The sequence below is a fragment of the Phascolarctos cinereus genome, unplaced genomic scaffold (assembly GCF_003287225.1).
Source record: "Phascolarctos cinereus isolate Bilbo 61053 unplaced genomic scaffold, phaCin_HiC Scaffold_8;HRSCAF=390, whole genome shotgun sequence".
NCBI lineage: Eukaryota > Metazoa > Chordata > Mammalia > Diprotodontia > Phascolarctidae > Phascolarctos > Phascolarctos cinereus.
Window position 1 is genome coordinate 43,255,724 of NW_027556291.1, and position 18,589 is coordinate 43,274,312.

At 41.0% G+C, this 18,589-nt stretch overlaps 1 protein-coding gene across 1 annotated transcript in view; it reads left to right on the forward strand.

The window, feature by feature from the left end:
* GPC3 (glypican 3) overlaps positions 1-18,589 on the forward strand; it is a 691,493-nt gene that overhangs the window by 494,914 nt on the left and 177,990 nt on the right. The window contains exon 6 of the mRNA XM_020969857.2: positions 17,765-17,885. Coding sequence (XP_020825516.1) covers positions 17,765-17,885 — 121 coding nt within the window. The remainder of the gene's footprint in view (positions 1-17,764; positions 17,886-18,589) is intronic.

The following is an 18,589-nucleotide window of genomic DNA, read 5'->3' on the forward strand; positions in this document are numbered from 1 at the left end:
CTCCTTTCAGTGTCTTCTAAACCCTCTGTAGTCTGGCTTCCAGCCTTATCATTCAACTGAAACTGTCTTCTGCAAAGTGACCGATGATCTCTTGACGGCCAAATCCAATGACCTTTTCTCCGTTCTCATCCTTCTTGACCTCTCTGCAGCGTTCAACACTGTCAACTATTGCCTTCCTCTGCATAGTCTTTCCTGTATAGGTTTCCTGACACTTCTCTCCTGTTTTTCCTCCTATTTGTCCAGCCATTTCTCAGCCTCCTTTGCCAGTTCTTTATTCGTGGCACACCCTCTAACCATGGATAGTTTCCAAGGCTCTGTCCTTGCCTGCCTTCTCTTTTCACTCTATACTGTCTCACATGGCAATCTTGTCACCTGCCATGGGTTCGATAATCATGTCTATGCAGATGATTCCTAGATCTATATATCTAGCCCTAATCCATTTTCTGAGCCTCAGCCACACATCTCCAACTGCCTGTTGAACAATTTGAATCAGATGCCCTGTGGGCATCTCAGAACTCATTATCTTTCCACCCCTACCCCTTCTGCTTCCCAGTTTGCCCATTACTCTCTAGTTTACCACCATCCTCCCAGTCACCTGGGCTCACATCCTCAACCTCATTGTCATCCTTGGCGCCATACTCTCACTCAGCCCACGTATTCAATCCATTGCCAAATCTTGTTGTTTCTTCCTTTTTAACATCTCTCTTCTATGTCCCTTTCTCTCCATCCCAATGGTCACAACCCTGATACACATTCTAATCATCTCTCACTTGTGCTTCTGTTAGCCTGCTAACTGGTCTCCCTGAATGAAGTCTCTCCCCCACTGCAATCCATTCTCCATTCAGCTGTCAAGGGGATTTTTTCTAAAGTGTAAATTGCTCCGTGTAACACTCCCGCCTCCACTCACTGAGCTCCAGTGGTTCCTTATTATCTTAAGGATCAAATAAAAAGGCCTCTGGCATTTAAAGCTTGTTTTTTTCAGTTAACAAGCATTTATTTTCTCTCTCCCCGCCTCCCCAAAAGTGTAGCAAATATGCATAGTCAAGCAAAACAAATTCCCCCATTGGCCTCATCCAAAAACGTATGTGTTGTTTTGCACCTTGAATCCATCATTGTTCTTTCAGGAGGTGGGTAATATGTTTCATTATGAGTCCTCTGGAATTGTAGCTGGTCATTGCATTGATTGGAGTTCTTAAGGCTTTCAATGTTTTTTTTTTCCTTTATTATTTTGTTGCTATTATATAAATTATTCTCCTTGCTCTGCTCACTGCACTTTGCTTCATTTCATCCAAGTGTTCCCAGGTTTCTCTGAAACCATCCCTTTCATGATTTCTTGTAGCACAATAGTATTATTCCGTTACATACATATACCATAGTTTGTTCAACCATTCCCAATTGATAAGTACCCCCTAAGTGTCCAGTCCTTTGAAATAACAAAAAGAACTTCTATAAATATTTTTGCACATATAAGTCCTTTTCCTCTTTGATCTTTTGGTGTGTGAGTGTGGGAGAAGGGAGGGAATTCTCCCCATTAGAATGTATACTCTCTGGTTAGAATATATACTCCTCAAAGTCAGGGACTTTTTTTTAAATTAAAGCTTTTTGTTTTGCTTTGTTTTACTTTTATACCCAACACTTAGCCAAGTGTCTGGCACATGGTAAACCCTAAGTGCTTGTTCACCTACTAGCTGTGTCAGTTAGGCAAGTCGATTGACCTCACTAAGCCTCAGTTTCCTTAGGAGGGACAAGATGCTCCAAGACTCCCTGGGCTGTTGTGACAAAAGTGCTTTTCCAGCATCTAATACTGGGCTTTTTCTTTTATCATTCATTTATTATATCATTTATTAGGCTGCTTACTCTCCAGATTCTGTGCTAAAGACACCTCAAACCAAATTCATACCCTGCCCTCCTGTAGTTTGCATTCTTCCTAAGGGAAACAGTGGCAGACTAGAGAAATAAACAAATATCTTTGGAGTAAATACAAAGTAATGATGGGTTGGGGGGAGGAGGGCCCTAACAACTGGGGGGAAACAAAAAAGGCCTTGCCCCTAACAGGCCCTTAATGAATGTTCCTTAAATTGAAAAGTCTTGTTTCCGGTTGAGTTGATTTCTTTTTGGTTCCTCTTCAATGGTCACTGTTTTGTGGGCTGGGGAAGAGCCCCTTGGTTCATGGCTCCAGGGTGAATGAGAATGAAAAATGACTCTCCCTGGATTTCTCTTTGAACTATGGGGTTTTATTTCTCCGTTTTCTATCATTTTAATTGAATCGAATGTGTGCGTTGTGTCCTAAAGCTCTCATTAACCATCTCTCCCCAGCATTCGCTCCCCAAACCCTTCCTCACCCATTTTTGTCCTTGCCTTCTGTCCTACCTCCCCTTTTTGTCTGCTCAAAGCCCCGGTGCAGCTGCTCAGCAGCTTCCCACACCACTGGCCATTGTCCCTGAGCCTCAGAAGTGCTTTCTCTTTTCTCTCTCCTGGTCTGCTGGCTCCTCTTCAGAATTTGCTCCCTTTCATCTCTCATACTCATGCTCTGGTCCCTGGAATCTCAGGAATCTTCCTACCACAGCCTGCCCCCTCCAGGCCCAATCACCATGGGGGGGGGGGGAAGGGGAGGAGGGGGCTACATCTTTTTTTCCTTCTTCTCTTACCATTGCCTTTCTGTGTTGAAAGGCCTTTTTGACTGCATTCCAAGACTAATCTCCTGTCCCCTCCTCACAGAAATGTTTGTATCCAGGTTAACAATTGGATTACAATGAAGCTAGATGCATGCCTAGTGTCTGCCCCACAGGCTGGCTCAGAGTTCATCTTTGAATCCTACAACTGTAGAATGGCAGAAATAGATTGTTAAGGACCTCGGATCTATTTCCCTCATTTTATAGGTGAAGAAACTGACTTTCAGAGATAGGAAGGGACTTAGCAATTTCCATCTACTGCTTAACTCTGGAATGTACATATCTCCTTAACTAATGCCTCCTGTCTGTCCAATTCTAACTAATTTCTGGAATACCCAGTTTTCTTATGATTCTCCTTCTGAAAATGTGGTCATTTCTTCAAGGAGGAAAAGCAGCTAGTATTTTCCTGGCTAGAATTTACAATGATGAAGATGATGAGGAAGCAACCAGACCAGTAAGGTTCAGATTCAAATCCCACCTCCGATGCTGTGACCATGGGAGAATGATTGAACCTCTCACAAAGACTTATCTATTGAGTTATATGCAATGACTTTCCCACCAGGAAGGAAATTAGTGGGTGACTTTATCCACTAAATCCACCTCTATCGGCCTCGAAGGTGCTAGCACTAGGAATTGAGGCATATGCTGAAATGGGGAATAGGACACAGAGACCTAGGTACATGTCCGGGGTACAGGACTCCTGTTGGCCAGTGCCCATTCTATACCAAGACTTGGAGACATGTTGGTGGAAGGGGTTAACCACTATGGTGATATCATAGATCCTTGAGTAGTTGGTAATGATTATGATTATTATTAATGATACTTTAAGTATGTATATAGCACTTGAAGGTTTGCAAAGCACTATGTGTGTGTGTGTGTGTGTGTATATATATGTGTGTGTATATATATATATATATATATATATATATATATATACACATATATACACACACACACACAGACATACATACATATCCATATCTCATTTACATTTGGTCCTTATGACAGCATGCCTTATGGGGGAGAGTAAGCATTACAGGTATTTTATGTCCACTTTAAAGATGAGAAAACAAGTGATTTAACTCCAGTCACATAGCTAAGTAAATGTCCAGAGCAGTTGGTGGCCCAGTGGAAAAGGTGCTGCTGGGCCTGAAATCAGAAAGACCTGAGCTCAAATCTGTCCTTAGATACCTCCTAGCTGTGTGACACTGGGCAAGTCACTTCACCTCTGTCTGCCTCACTTTCCTCATCTATAAAATGGGGATAATAACAGCACCCACTTCACAGGGTTGTTGTGAGGATCAAATGAGATCATATTTGTAGAGCACATAGTGAGTGGGCAGGCACTATGCAAATGATTGTTCCCTTCTCTTCCAAGGTGGAAGCTGAACGTAGGTCTTCATTACTCCAAGTCCCATTACAGTAACAAACATGAAAAAAGAATAATAATATTTGACATCTACATCGTGCTTTAAGTTTTTCAAGCATATTTTGCTTGGCATAAGAGCTCAGTGAAGAAGAAACAACATTGCACACAGTTCTTTCTCAAACATCAGCCTATTTCCCCCCACTTCTGGCTGCATGCTAGATTGTAGAAGAATTGTTTTCTTAGGGATCGTAATCGGAGGTTTTCCCCTCCTGGGTTGGTTTGCGTTGTTTTTCTAGGTAGTTATGCTCCTTAACTGTCTCCATTCTTCCCCCATGGCCACTGCTGCCTGAGGATTTACAAAGGAAATCAGTAATCCAGAACAAAGCCCCTGGTGTAGTGTAGGCGGAGACATGCAGTGCCACAAAGCTCCAGTAGATGGAGCTGTGAACACATGCAACCTGGTCCACAGCGTCATCATGGGAGTGGGGATGGGGTAGTATAGGGGCCCATTCCACTAAACCTCCTTGAAACTAAAGCCTTCCCTGTCCAAGCTTTGTTGGAGCACTGTCTCTACAAAATGCTGCCCTGTAGGAAATCAAAAGAATTTTCTAGTAGTTTCTCTTGCTTCTTAAATTAGTAATTAAAATTTTCGGGAGATTTTTGAGATCTCTTTTTAAGAGTAAGGGTAGGTATGGAGATAGAAAGTCCCCAGTCCTCTGCATGAGCTTGAGCTAAGGGTTGCCTGCCTGTCTTCAGGTTAGCAGAGGCTGTGCTCTGAGAGAGGCATTTTGTACGCAGCAAAATAACAGTGCCTGGCACACAGTAGTCATTTAATAAGTGTTTGTTGATTACAGAATGACCTTCAGAGTTGTTAATGTTTTTCAAAGCATTTGGCAGTTCTCATAGAATGTGGGAGGCAGCATGGTGTAGGAGAAAGTAAGTCACTTATTATCCTGGGCCTCCTTTTAGTCAACTATAAAATGAAGGGGTCAGGTTAGAGGGGCTCCTGAGGTCCCTTCCAGCTCTAGACCAGTGATTTTATGTCATCATCATCCCCAGGGTTCAAATCCTGGTTCTGCCACCAATTAACTGTGTAACTGGGTAAATCGCTTTCTCCCTCTGAGCCTCAGTTTCTTTCTCTGTCAAATGAAAGGGCTGGAATTGATCCCCAGATGATCCTTTCTGAATTCTCCTTCTCAAGCTCTGTCACTGATTAGCCAGCATTTAGCACAGTACTTAGCACATACTAAGCAATGTTTCAAAATCCATTTATTCATCCATCTGTAAAACAGCAGGATTGGATTGAATGGCCTTCTTGTCCTTGGTCAGAGCTGGAAAGGAATGTAAGGATCACCATGTCCAACACCCTTATCTGACAGGAGGAAACTGAGGGTCAGAGGAGGAACAGAATTTGCCTCAGTTTCCACAGTTAATCAATGGAAGAACTTGGGACCTACAAGCATAGACCTTAGAGCAACAACACTAAAGTCTTTCATTTGCCAGAAGGACTGAGGCTCAGACGGCTAAAGGGATGGGATTGGCCTGAAGTCCCCCAATTATCTGGTGGCAGAGCTGGGTCTTGATCCTAGGTCCCCAGCTGCCCAGTGTAGTACTCTTTCACACTACATCAAACCACACAGAAATACATAGAGTGACAACAATAATGGCTCCCTCTTGCACACAGAATGTCTGGTTTAGAGGAGCTGCCTGTGGAGGCACCTACTCGTCTTCCTGCCATCTCACCAGTAGCCAGCCCTCCGTGCTGGAATAATGCCAGAGCCCTTCAGAGAAGCAAGGATTGGGATGGGAGAGGAAAATTGCAATTAGTTTAATCACAAGTGTAACTAAAGAGATTACCCATCCTGGGAAATGTGCCTTTACCAAAAGCTTCCCTGTCCCCTGCTCACTTGTGTCCTGTTTGTACATGGGGTCCCTAGCAAAGAGGGGCTGAACCTGCATTCATTGGCCTGTAAAGCACCATGAAAACCAGACTCAGCATGGGGGTGGGGAGGAGATAAATAAAATCCCGAATTATGGCAAACGTTCTCCCTTCCTCTTGTGGTGTAATGAAAGGAGTGTGGGATTTGGAGTCAGAATTTGGATTCAGACTTGGACAAGTCACTTCCCTAATCTAGGCCTCAGTTTCCACATTTGTTAACAGAGGAGATTGAACTAAGTGGCCTTTAAGATCCCTTCCAGCCCTAAATATATTAAGCTATTTTATTTATGGATTTATATTTCCAGGGGGAAGAATATAGGCCTTGGAGTCTGGAGGACGTGGGTTCTAATCCTGCCTCTGACAGTTATAGCTGTATCACCCAGAGAAAGTTATTTTCCTTCTCTGAGCTTGTTTCCTCAACTATAAAATGATTATAATAATAATAGCATCTTACAGGGCAGTTATGAGGATTATACATACAGACATACATGCACATGTATATATATATATATATATATATATATATATATATGCATAGCCTTTTGCAAACTTTAAGGTACTATGTAAATATGAGCTATTTATTATTGTTATTCTATGATCTCTCTTTAATTCCTATCTATCCTTCAAACACCACTTTAACTGCTACCTCTTCCAGGAAGCATTTCCTGGAATGTCTTCCCTGTCAAGAACAATCTCTGTCCCTTAAGTGTCACATAGTACTTGTTTATTTCCTCTTTTAGGTAGTTCTCATAATGTTTTTTTTTTCAAAGTTGTCTTTGTGTCTTATCCCTTCCCCCCACTAGACTGGAACTCATCTGAGGGCAGAGATGGGTCTTATCTAACTTGGATCCATCCTAGCCAATCAGGGCCAAAACAATGGCCTATTATTGGCCAATCAAGGACAAACAACAACAATCTATCCTAATGCCCAGCACAGTGTTTGATACTCAGGAAGACTGCAATAATTTTTTAAGTTGAATTGAGCTGAATTGAAATGTGAAGCTACAGGGACAGCTTTAAATGATTTCCTTTGTGCCCAGGTAAATGTACACATGTGGCACGTAAAATCCCCCCTTCCCCCAAAAAAAGTACATGTCACATATGTTATATTATTATTGTAGGAATATTGAAGTCAGGGACAGAATGGCAGAGCCAGAAGGACCCCTGTAGTTCATTGAGTCCAAACTCTTCATTATACAGTTGGAAGAAAGTGAGGCCTAGAAACAGTAAATAACTTGCCTGTGGTCACATAATTAGAAGCATAGGATTTTTCAATTTTATTTTTTATTCTGATGTTAAACACTAGAAGAGAGCATTTCTACACACATACAACAGAACACAAAAAGAAGACTCTATGTGAAACCATCAATCTCCATTGCTCACTGCTTTCTTTTTAGAAAGAATACCATACATTTTACATATTACTTTCAAAGCTGCCCTATTTGTCTGCGCTTCCTTACGAACTGCTATTCTCTTATGTGCATTTTATAAAATCTTATTATGGCCCTCATTTTTTGTATCCTGTCATTACCTGTCCCTCTTCCCTTGACAATCCCTCTCTAATTATAAACTGAGGTAAAGAAAAGGGAGAAAACCTTTGTAAGAAATAAGCAGAGTCGAGCAAAGCAAATCCACATAGTAGCCATGTCCAAAAAATGTATATTTCCTGCCCAACTGCCTGTCATCTCTCTGCAAGGAGATGTGTAACATGTTTTATCATGGGTCCTCTGGAATCCTGGGTGGTCATTACATTGACCAGAGTTCTTAAGTCTGTCAAAGTTGTTTTTCTTTACAATGTTGTTATTATTGTATGAATTATTATCTAGCTTGTGCTTGTTTCATTCTGTTGTTCATTTACTTAGAATTCTCTGAAATTATCTCCTTCATCACTTTTTACATAAATATATTACAATCATATACCACAGGGTTTTTTTCAGCCATTCCCCATTTGTCTAAGGCATCTTCTTAGAGTCTATAGAATCACTCCTTAAGGTTCAGAAAATTTGTTTTGTTTGTGACAATTCCCTCCACAGTATTATCTTCACTTTTAACTGCCCCCCATCCCCATTTGTTTCTGTGTTGAGTTTGATGTATTTCTATACCAAACTGTTGATACAGGTGTTTGTGTGTGCGTGTGTTCAACTCTCCTTTGTCTGATTCAGATAATAGTGAAGTTTATCTGATGACCACTTCCCCCATCCCTTCTTCTGTGTTTCTACAGTTTTCTCGTTATGCACCCCAATTATCAGAAATCATATAGCCCCTTCAGAATGCTCGGATAAATTTAGCTTTCTAGGTTTCTCTGGACTGTTATGTTTGCATTTTAAAGATCTTATTGAGCTCTGGTCTTTTCATCGAGAATGCTTGTATGTCCTCTATTCCATTAAAGATCTACTTTTCCCCCCTATAGGATTATACTTAGCCTTGTGAGTTGTTATTTTTGATGGTCAACCTATGTCTTTTGTCTTTTGTAACATTATATGAAAAGATCTCCTGTCATTTAAAGTAGAAACTACCAGGTCTCATGTAATCTTAACTATAATTCCTTTAGTATTTGAACTGATTCTTTCTGGATACTTGTAGCATTTTTTTTCCTTTAAAATAGGAGCTTTAGATTTTGGCTAGGACATTCCTGGTACTTTTCCTTTTGGACCTCCTTTCAGGGGATGATTGGTGGATTCTTTTTCTCCTTACTTTGCCCTCTGGTTCTATTAATCTTGGCAGTTTTCATTCCTTGAAATGTTGTTTTCATGCTTTTTTAAAAAAAAATCAGCTTCAGAGAGTCCAGTGATTTTAAAATTCTCTCTCCTTAACCTGTTTTCCATGTCAGTTGTGTTTTATATAAGATATCTTATATTTTCTTCTATTTTTCAATCTTTTGATTTTGTTCTAATATTTCTTGCTGTCTCATGGAGTCATTGATTTCTCTTTGACTTATTCTAGTTTTCAGGGACTTGATTATTTTGGTAAAGTTTACCATTTTCTCTTTAAATTATCCTCCTTCTAAATCTTTCCTTGAGAGCTTTTATTTCATTTTTTAAAAAATCTCTTGCTTCATGTCTTCTAGGTGTTCATATATACTTTTTTCCCTTTGATTCATAGCTTGCAGTTGTTATGAAGTCATTTGCTCCTTCTTTTGCAGGCTACAGGTGTCTTGTTCTCTGGTGATCTGGCACTTTGGTGGACAAGTCCCTTTTCTATTGATCATGGGCTTCTGGATAATTTTCTGTCCAGTTTTGGATGGAAGAAATCACTTACTGTGGTTTCTCATTGGATTTCTCTATTATCATTCAGTGTTGTGAAAATATCAAGGTTTTGCTGGAGCAGGTATGTGGGAGCTGTATAGGCCAAACTTTATTGAAGAGAAATCCTTTCTATGACATCCCAGAGAGAGATATGGTATATGATGTACATATGTGTATATAATATATATTATGTATATATGTATATATGTATGTGTGTATATGTACTTATATATGTGTGTCTCTCTCTATAAACATATATGTGTATATGTATATGATAGAATGCTGGTCTTAGGAAATGTTGCATCCAAATCCCATTTCTGATGCGTACTAGCTATATAACCCTGGACTTCCCTGAACCTCAATTTCTTCATCTACAAAAGACCTTTTATACCTGTTTCATGGGGTTAGCATTATTAAATGAAACAAGGTATTTAATGGGTTTTGTAAAGTTTGCACTACTATATAAATGTTCATTGTTATTATAATCATTGTTGCTTATTAATTTGTTATCTTATCTAACCCCTGCTTAATGATCTCTAGTCATGGAGAACTCTCTGTTTCTCAAGGCAGACCAATCCAGTTTGAGACAACATTTAGTTTCAACAGTAAGATTCGTAGCACAAGGACAGGGTTGGGGTGGATATTAGGAGAGGAAATGGAGAAGGGTGTGTGAGAGAGGCAGAAGTAAAGACACACTCAAAAGAAAATACTGAGGTTTTTGTGGATAGGTAACATCCCCATCATATGACCTTTTAGGATATTGCTCCTTAAACATTTAATAGCGAGGTTATATTTTTGCAACTATAGGCAAAAACAGAGGTATTGTCTATTGATACATGCTTCCTGATAAATTCAGTCCAGAACCTGACCTAAGTTGACAGTTAACTCTTTTCTACCTCTTCTTACTTAATTTGCTCTGATTCTTTGATGGCGTGGATAGAACAACAGTAGTTGCAATGTATTTCGGTTTTCAATTGATCTCACATCAAGGGCCATGTTCATGGTGAAATCTCCAAGTTGGCAGATATCTTCCAGCTCTTTGGAGGAGGATAAAGTATGGGAACTTCTCTTGGATTGGATGATTGGGCAGAAAAATATAAAGTAGCATCGGTAGTGCCCTGAGAGGAGAGATTCCTAAGGTTGATACTTGGAGACCTCAGCGTGGAGAGATGAGTAGCCAATTTCTGAAGAAAGATGAGGAAATTCTCCCCTTTGTGATAGAGTAAGGCGAGACCTCAGAAGGTGCTTAGGACAACTTATACCAGAACAGGAATTCCTTTGGCAACCTTGCTGACAACTAGACATTCAGACTTCATTTGAAAACTGCCAGTAATGGGGAGCTCACTGCTTCTCCAGGCAACCCTTTTTATTTTATTTATTCATTCATTCATTTAGGAAGCTCTTAGCATTAGGGAAATTGCTTTTCCCCTTGAAATCTGCCACTCTACAACTTCACCTCCACCCCAGTTTTGCCCTTTGTGGACAGGCAAAAGGAGTATAATACCTCTTCTACTGGACTGTTCTTCAAATACTTAAAAGTCCTTCTCCCTCTTGGTTTCCCTTCAGCCAGTGGTTCTCACAGTGTGGTCTGAGGATCCCTGGGGGGTCTCTGAGATCCTTTCAGGGGGTCCTTGAAGTCAAAACTATTTTTATAATAATACTAAGGTGTTTTAATTTCTAACATGGTAAATGTCAATGGATATAACTAGGAGTATGCTAGTGAATGTTTAACAACCGGCTCTCCAAAAAGTGTGCCATACTTTTCAGCTTAATTTGCATTATTAACATTTTCTCAATCACCCTTAGTCTAGAAATCAATGAAACAATCAACCAAACCCTGATTTGTAGGGTTTGCTGATTTCCAAGGTATAAATGCCACCCTGGAAATTCAACCCTCAGCTCTCATGAGCCTCTATGAGCTGACTCCAGAATACTTCTGGATATTGGCCATTTAAACAAAAGGCCTTTGGGGGCAGGGGTCCTCAACAATTTTTAAGAATGTAAAGAGATCTGAGACCAAAAAGTTTGAAAACTGTTGCCCTAGGCTTAACACTCTAAGTTTTTTGAACCAATCCCCATATGGCATGATTTCTTCACCATCTTAGTTACCCTCCACTGGATTTATTCCTATTTGTCAATGTCCTTCCTAAAGTGTAGTGCTCAGAATTGAACATAAAGTGCTTTGGGTGCCATCTAATACTGTTGACATTTATTGAAATGACTATCTACTGAAATCTAGATATCTTTTTTCCCCTCACATTTCCTATGTCTAGCCACAACTCTTCCACCCTGTATCATTCAAAAAGATTTTATTTTTTTAAATAAATTTTGATTGACATCTATTTTTACATCACCTGAATTTCTGACTCTCTTTCCCCCTGCCAGAGCCATCCCTTATAACAAAGAATAAAAAGAAAAAAAGAAAAAGAGGAAGAGGAAAAGAAAAAATTTAATAAAACTGATGAATATGTAAAGAATTAATTTATGCAATGTTCCATACCCACAGACCCCTGCTCTACCTCACCCCTACATCTGCAAAGGATTGTATGGTGGCATCTTCTCATATCTCCTCTTTGAGACCAAGTTTGTAGTTTGTCATTTTGCAGCATTTATTTTCAGCTGTTCTTTCACTATTCTTTCCATGTGCACTTTTGCAGTCATTGTGTACATTGTTTGCTGGCTCTGCTTATTTCACTCTTCATCAGTTCATGTAATTCTTTCCATGCTTCTATGTTATTTCTTACAGCATAATACTACTCCATTACATTCAGGTACCACAATTTGTTTAGCTATTCCCCTATCAATGGGCATCTAACTCCTAGTTCTTTGTTCTCCAAAAAAGTGATGCTGTCAACATTTGGGGTGCATGCACGCATAGCCTTTCTTTTTATCAGAGACCTCCTTGGGGCATATGCCTAGCAGTGGAATATCTGGGTTAGAGGAGTGAATATTTTAACTACATTATTTGCATAATTCCAAATTACTTTCTGATATAGTTGCATTAAATCACAGCTCTACCAACAATGTACTAGTATGCCTGTCTTTGCACAATACCACCAAAAGTGACTATTCCTATGTTTTGTCATCTTTGCCAATTTTATGGGTATGTGGTGAAAACTTTAAGATTGGAGAGATCATTATGAAACTCCTACTACAGTGTCAAACACTGTGCTCAGTGCTGCAGAGATGAAGACAAAAAAGAAACAGTGCCTGCTCTCAATTAGCTTATATAGATTGAATTAGGAGTAGGAGTAACATATGCTTATACTTTCTACAAGTATATGCAAAATAAATAAAAGGTAATTTGGAGGCATGGGGGCAAAAAGACCTGGGGTGAGAGTGGTTTAAGAAAGGCTTTGTCTAGAAGGTAGCACTAGACCTGAACTTGGAAGGAACTTTGGGATTCTAAGAAGTAGAAGTGGTGAAGGAGTATATTCTAAACATGGGGGATAGCTTCTTCAAAGACTTGGGTGCAGGGAATTGAGTATCATGTGTCAGGAATTGCAAGAAAGCAAGTTCAGTTAGAACACAGAGTGTGTGAAGGGATATAATGTACTATAAGGCTGGAAAGGTAGGTGGGTGCCAGGTTGTGAAGGATTTTAAATGCCAAAACAAAGGAATTTGTACTTTATCATAGAGGCAATGGGGAACCATTGGAGAGTTGTGAGTAGGAGAGTGCCATAGTGCTAAAGCCAGTGCTTTAGAAATATCATTTTGGAAGATGTGTATAGGATAAAGTTGAGAGAGAAGAAACTTGAAGTTGTTACTGTTCATTCATTCAGTCGTGTCCGACTTTTTGTGATCCCATGGATTATATAGCACATCAGGCCCTTCTATCCTCTGCTACATCATGAAGTCTGTGTAAGCTTGTGTTTGTTGTTTCCATGACACTATATGTCCATCTCATCCTCTGCCATCCCTTTTTCCTTTTGCCTTCTATCTTTCCCAACATCAGGGTCTTTTTCAATGAGTCCCATCTTCTCATTCTGTGGCCAAAGTATTTAAGCTTCAGCTTCAGCATTTGACCTTCCAGTGAATAGTCTGACTTAATTGCCGTAAGTATTGACTGATTTGATCTCCTTTCTGCTCGACGGGATTCTCAGAAGTCTTCCCCAGCACCACAGTTTGAAAGTGTCAATTCTGTGGCACTCAGCTTTCCTTACAATCCATCTCTCACAGCCATACATTGCTACTAGAAAAACCAAAGGTTTGACTATATGGACCTTTGTCCACAAGGTGATAGTATGCTGTCCAGATTTGCCATTGTTTTCTTTCCAAGGAGCAAGCGTCTTTTAATTTCATGGCAGCAGTCGCAATCTGCAGTGATCTTTTAGCCCAAGAATATAAAATCTGACACTACTTCCATTTCTTCTCCCTCTGTTTGCCAGGAAGTGATGGAACCAGTTGCCAAGATCGTAGTTTTTTTATGTTAAGCTTTAAACCAGCTTTCACACTCTCCTCTTTCACCCTCATCAAGAGGCTTCTTAATTCATCTTCACTTTCTGCCATCAGAGTAGTATTGTGTGCATATCTGAGATGGTTGATATTTTTCCTGGCAACCTGAATTCTGGCTTTTGATTCATCCAGCCTGGCATTTCACAGTACTCTTCAGTGATCCAGGGGAGGAGACTTGAGGCAGGGAGACTAATTAGGAGGCTAATTAGGAGGTCATGGCAATAGTCCAGGTGAGAGATGATGAGAGCCTGACCTGGAGTGTGTGAATAGGAAAAAGGAGACAAATATGAGAGATGCTGTGGGGGTGGATTCTACCAAATGTAGCCATTGAGTAGGTATGTGGAGTGAAGGAGAATGAAGAGTCAAGCATGACTGAGATTGTGAATCTGGGTAACTGGAAAGATGATGCTGTCCTTGACGGAGATAGGCAAGTTCAAAAGAGAGGGGTATTAGGGAGACAAGAATGATGAGGGTTGTTCTGGACATGTTGATTTTGAGATAGCTTTTGAGCTATACAGTGTGAAATGATGTGGGCCTGGGGCTCAAGAGAGAGATTACTGCTAGAGTTATGGATTTAGAATTCATATATGAAGTTCAGAGTCATGTGAGCAGCAAGATGGAGGATTGGACAAGAGGGACAGCAAGAAAGCTAGTTGAATTGGATTTCAGCTGCAGGCTTCTCAAAGGCATAGGACATAGCTGTGTTATAAACAGGGAGGTTAGCCGTGAGCTGACTCCATGGAATAAAGAATCCTTCCACTTTTTCAAAGCATCCTTCTCGCCCCACCAAAAGCTACCAATGTACATTTATTCTTAAAGCATAAGTCTGATTATTGTCGTATTGTACCCCTTCTCCCCGCCTCCCCACTTTCAGTTTACTCCAGTGACTCCCTATTACCTCCAGGATCAAATATACAATCCTCATTTTAGCATTCAAAGCTCTTCAGAGCCTACCCCTCTCCTATCTTTCCAGTCTTCACACCTTCCTACCCCACTCTATATACTCTAAAATTCCGTGGCTCTGGCTTCCTTGCTTTTCCTCAACCAAGACTCTCCATCTCTTGGCTCTAGGCATTTTCACTGGACTGTCCAGTAAATTACATGCCCAGAATTCTGTCTCCTCCTCTCCAGTTCCTTCGCCTCCCTGGCTTCCTTCAAATCCCAGCTAAAACCCCACCTTTTACAAGAAGCCTTTGCAGATCCCATTTAATGCTATAGCTTTCCCCCTGCTGAGTAGCCCCAATTTATTCTGTCTGCCACTGGTTCATATATAGTCATTTGCATGTTGTCTCATTCATTAGACTGTGAGCTCCTTGAGAGCAGAGACTGGATTTTTTTCTTCCTTTCTTTGTATCTCCAGTGCTTAGCACAGTGCCTGGCACACAGTAAGCATTTAATAAATGCTTGTTGGCTGGCTGAATTAAAAAACCATAATCTGTCAGAGATGGGAGGGATCTTAGAGTTCATTTAGTCCAATCTCCTGATTTTATATATGAAGAAAATGAAGCCCAGAGACTAGAGTAATTTACCCAAGGTCACACAGCACATTTAGAAACTAATTTTCATATGCCAAGCATTTCCAACTTTTCAATTTTAGAAGGAATGTAATAATATACGCTCTTCATCTGTTTTTCAATAAACCATCCTTCCCACTACCCCCTGCCCCTCACACATACACATACACATTTGGCTTTTTGTTACCAAAAGTCAGACGTTAGATTTATGGACCACGCCCACATCTGACATGCAAACCATGTTTCGCAAAGCATATTCCTAATATTGGCATATGCTTCTGCTTCCCGTGGGAGGAAATCAAAGAAAATCACATGAACACATTCCCAAATCATGATGACCTTGAATTTCATAATTAGGGATTAGAAATGGTAATAGACAAGAACACAATTGCACTACTGCAGCTGAAAAAAAGAACGCCAGAGAGCAGCCTGCTCAGTCCTGGGAATCAGGAAGATGGAGGCTCAAATCAGAGGTCTAATCCTTATTAACCATGTCACTTGGCCACTCTGAGCCTCAGTTTTCTCATCTTTAAAATAGGGATAATAGCGTTTCCTTCACAGGGTTGTTGGAAGGTTCAGATGGGACGTTGTTGTTTAGTCATTTCAGTCGTGTCCAATTCTCCGTGACACTTTGGGGTTTTCTTGGCAAAGATACTGGAGTGGTTTGCCATTTCCATCTCCGACTCATTTTACAGATGAGGAAACTGAGGCAAATAGTGTTAAGTGAGTTGTCCAGGGTCACACAACTAGGAAGTGTATCTAAAGGCATATTTGAACTGAGGTTTTCCTGATTCTAGTCCTGGTCTCCATAAACTACAGTGCTACCTAGCTGCCCTCTTCAAGTGGGATAGTGAACATAAAATGCCTTCCCTTCAAAATTGCCTTATATACAGGATGTCCTAAAAGTCTCAGCCACGTTTTAAGCCTTAATAGCTTAAGTAGCTATTCATTTAGCTTTATTGGCTTAAGCTTTAATAGCTTAAAACTATACTAAGTCTTCTGGGAAATCCTATATGTTTTGTAGCTCCCTCTATATGTACATGTAAGTCTTCTCTGGCTAGACCATGCTTTGTTTGAGGCCAGGGACTATTTTCATTTTTGTCTTTGTATCTCTAGTGCTGGCCACGCTGTAGGTGCTTAATAAATGCTTATTGTTAAATTGAAGATGCTTGACAAACTTTAAAGTGCTGCATAAATGTTAGTTATTATTATTCATTTCCCCGAACTTCATTTTCTCATCTTTAAAATGGGGATAATAATAATTACTTCATATTCCCATGTGATTCTTTTGAGGAAAGGGCTTTGTAAATCTTAAAAGTGCTATCAGTATGTGAGTTGTTGTTATTTTTACCTACCTAAAGGATTGTTTTAAGGAAAGTCTGTTGTAGCCCTTGGGGTACTATAGAAATGAATTATAATTATCATTAATAAATCCATAGTGAATGAGGTACTATAGGGCATTCTCAGTCATTTCGTTTCTTTGTGAAGGTATTTTGCCATCAGGATCCAAGGGGAAACCTAACACCCCCCTCTAGCCATTCCCCCCCAAAATCGATTTTTTTTCTCCACAGTCCACCGTCTTTTGATGTTCCTACCGTATGGAGGAGAAAGGAAAAAGACAAATGTGTGTTTGATCCCAAGAGATGGGAACCCTCTCTGGGGTAGCAGCATCTGGCCGGAGGTGGGGTCTTGCTAGTCACTTAGCATCCTGGCGGGCTGGGGATGGGAGAGCCTCACGAGCCCCATGGTGGCCATGCCTAGCTGCTCCCCTCCACCCCCAACACTCACTTGCTCTTCTAATCATTGTGGGGCTTTCAATGGGAATCTTGTCACTTCACTTTTGAGCCACGACCTATGGCAGGTCCTGGGGGAATATATTAAAAACATTCGCTCAATCCCATATACTTTCTTCCCATATCGAGCCCAGGGGGGAAGCCGATGGGCTTAATTTATGTGGCAAAGGGCCTGGGAAGGCCTCCTGAAAAGAAATCCAGCCACAAGGCCTGCAGGAAGTGGGGGGGGTGGGAGGGAGGAAAAGGAGGAGGCCAAAAGCATGCCAGAAGCCTCTCTCTTAAACTGGAGGAAAGGACACACACACACACACACACACACACACACATACACATATCTCCCCTTTAAATCAAGCCCACTTAGAGCAATAATAAAAATGATAGAAATTCCCATGCCTGTTGTGCATTATTGTTTCCAAAATACTTTCAGTACAACAGCCCCATGACAAAGGGCGTGTGAGTGCTGTTATTGCCATTTTGCAGATGAGGAAACTGAGGCCCCAAGAAGGGAAACAGGCTGCCCAGCATTCTACAACTAATTAGTAGAAGAGCTAGGATTTGAACCACTTTATTGTGGTCTATCTCCTTCCCTGCCTCTCGCCCGGTCCTGATTCCCAGCCCAGGGTAGTTTCCATTCACCCAAATAAGTCTCCTTTTGTTTTGTGGTATCCTTATGAGTATGGTTTTGAAGGTTGTAGTGGACCTCATTGTGCTTAGGACTCTATTGTGACATACTTTTCTTTCTTTTTCCCCTCCACCCCCTTCCCTTCCCTTCCCTAGGTACAGCCAGAAGGCGGCCAAGAATGGATCCAAAGGTCTGACCAGTACCCATGACATGAAAACAAAAGGTCCCGAGCCAATAATAAGTCAAATTATCGACAAACTGAAGCACATTAACCAGGTAGGTGGTGCCTCGAACAGGAAAGAAAATGGCATGTGCTCAATGAAGAATGACCCAGGAGGGAATCCTTTGGTCCACTAGACCCTGTGCAAGCTCCAGCCTTTGCTCCTAATTCTGACCCTTGGGGCCAAACTGAACACTTGATGGTCTTTAAAATGCTGAAAGGCAGCTAGAATGGTCCATCCTCCCTTGCCCTTAACACAGCGAAGCCAAGCAAGTCTTCTTTCCTCCATGGTAAACATGTACCATTCTTTGAGCCAAACCCCTTATACCATAGTCTTCCATCCAGTCAGTGTCTCACCTGGCTACTCACCTCCGAACAACACTGTAGCTTTTCAATGGTTTTCATAAAGTGGAGCTCGCAGAATGAACATAGTACTCCAGAGGTGGTCTGACCGAGGCAGGGTACAGTGGGACCATTGCCTTTCTCATACTGGGTGCCTTGCCTCCCAGTAGAGCATGAGTATGCATTTGCTTTTGGAGGCTTGGGAAAGGACATTGGGAAAGGTGGTGGGAACTGCTTATGCCAAAGAATCTTATTCGTACCCTACACCGTCCCAAAGAAAACAGGGGTCCAGGCCAACCCAAGATAGCTATTTCCTGGGGATCCTAGGCCTTTGCCTGCTCTCATTTATCAAGTGCCTATTGTGTGCCAGGCACCATCCTAGACAAAACCATACAGAGAAAAAAGCAAAAACAGACCC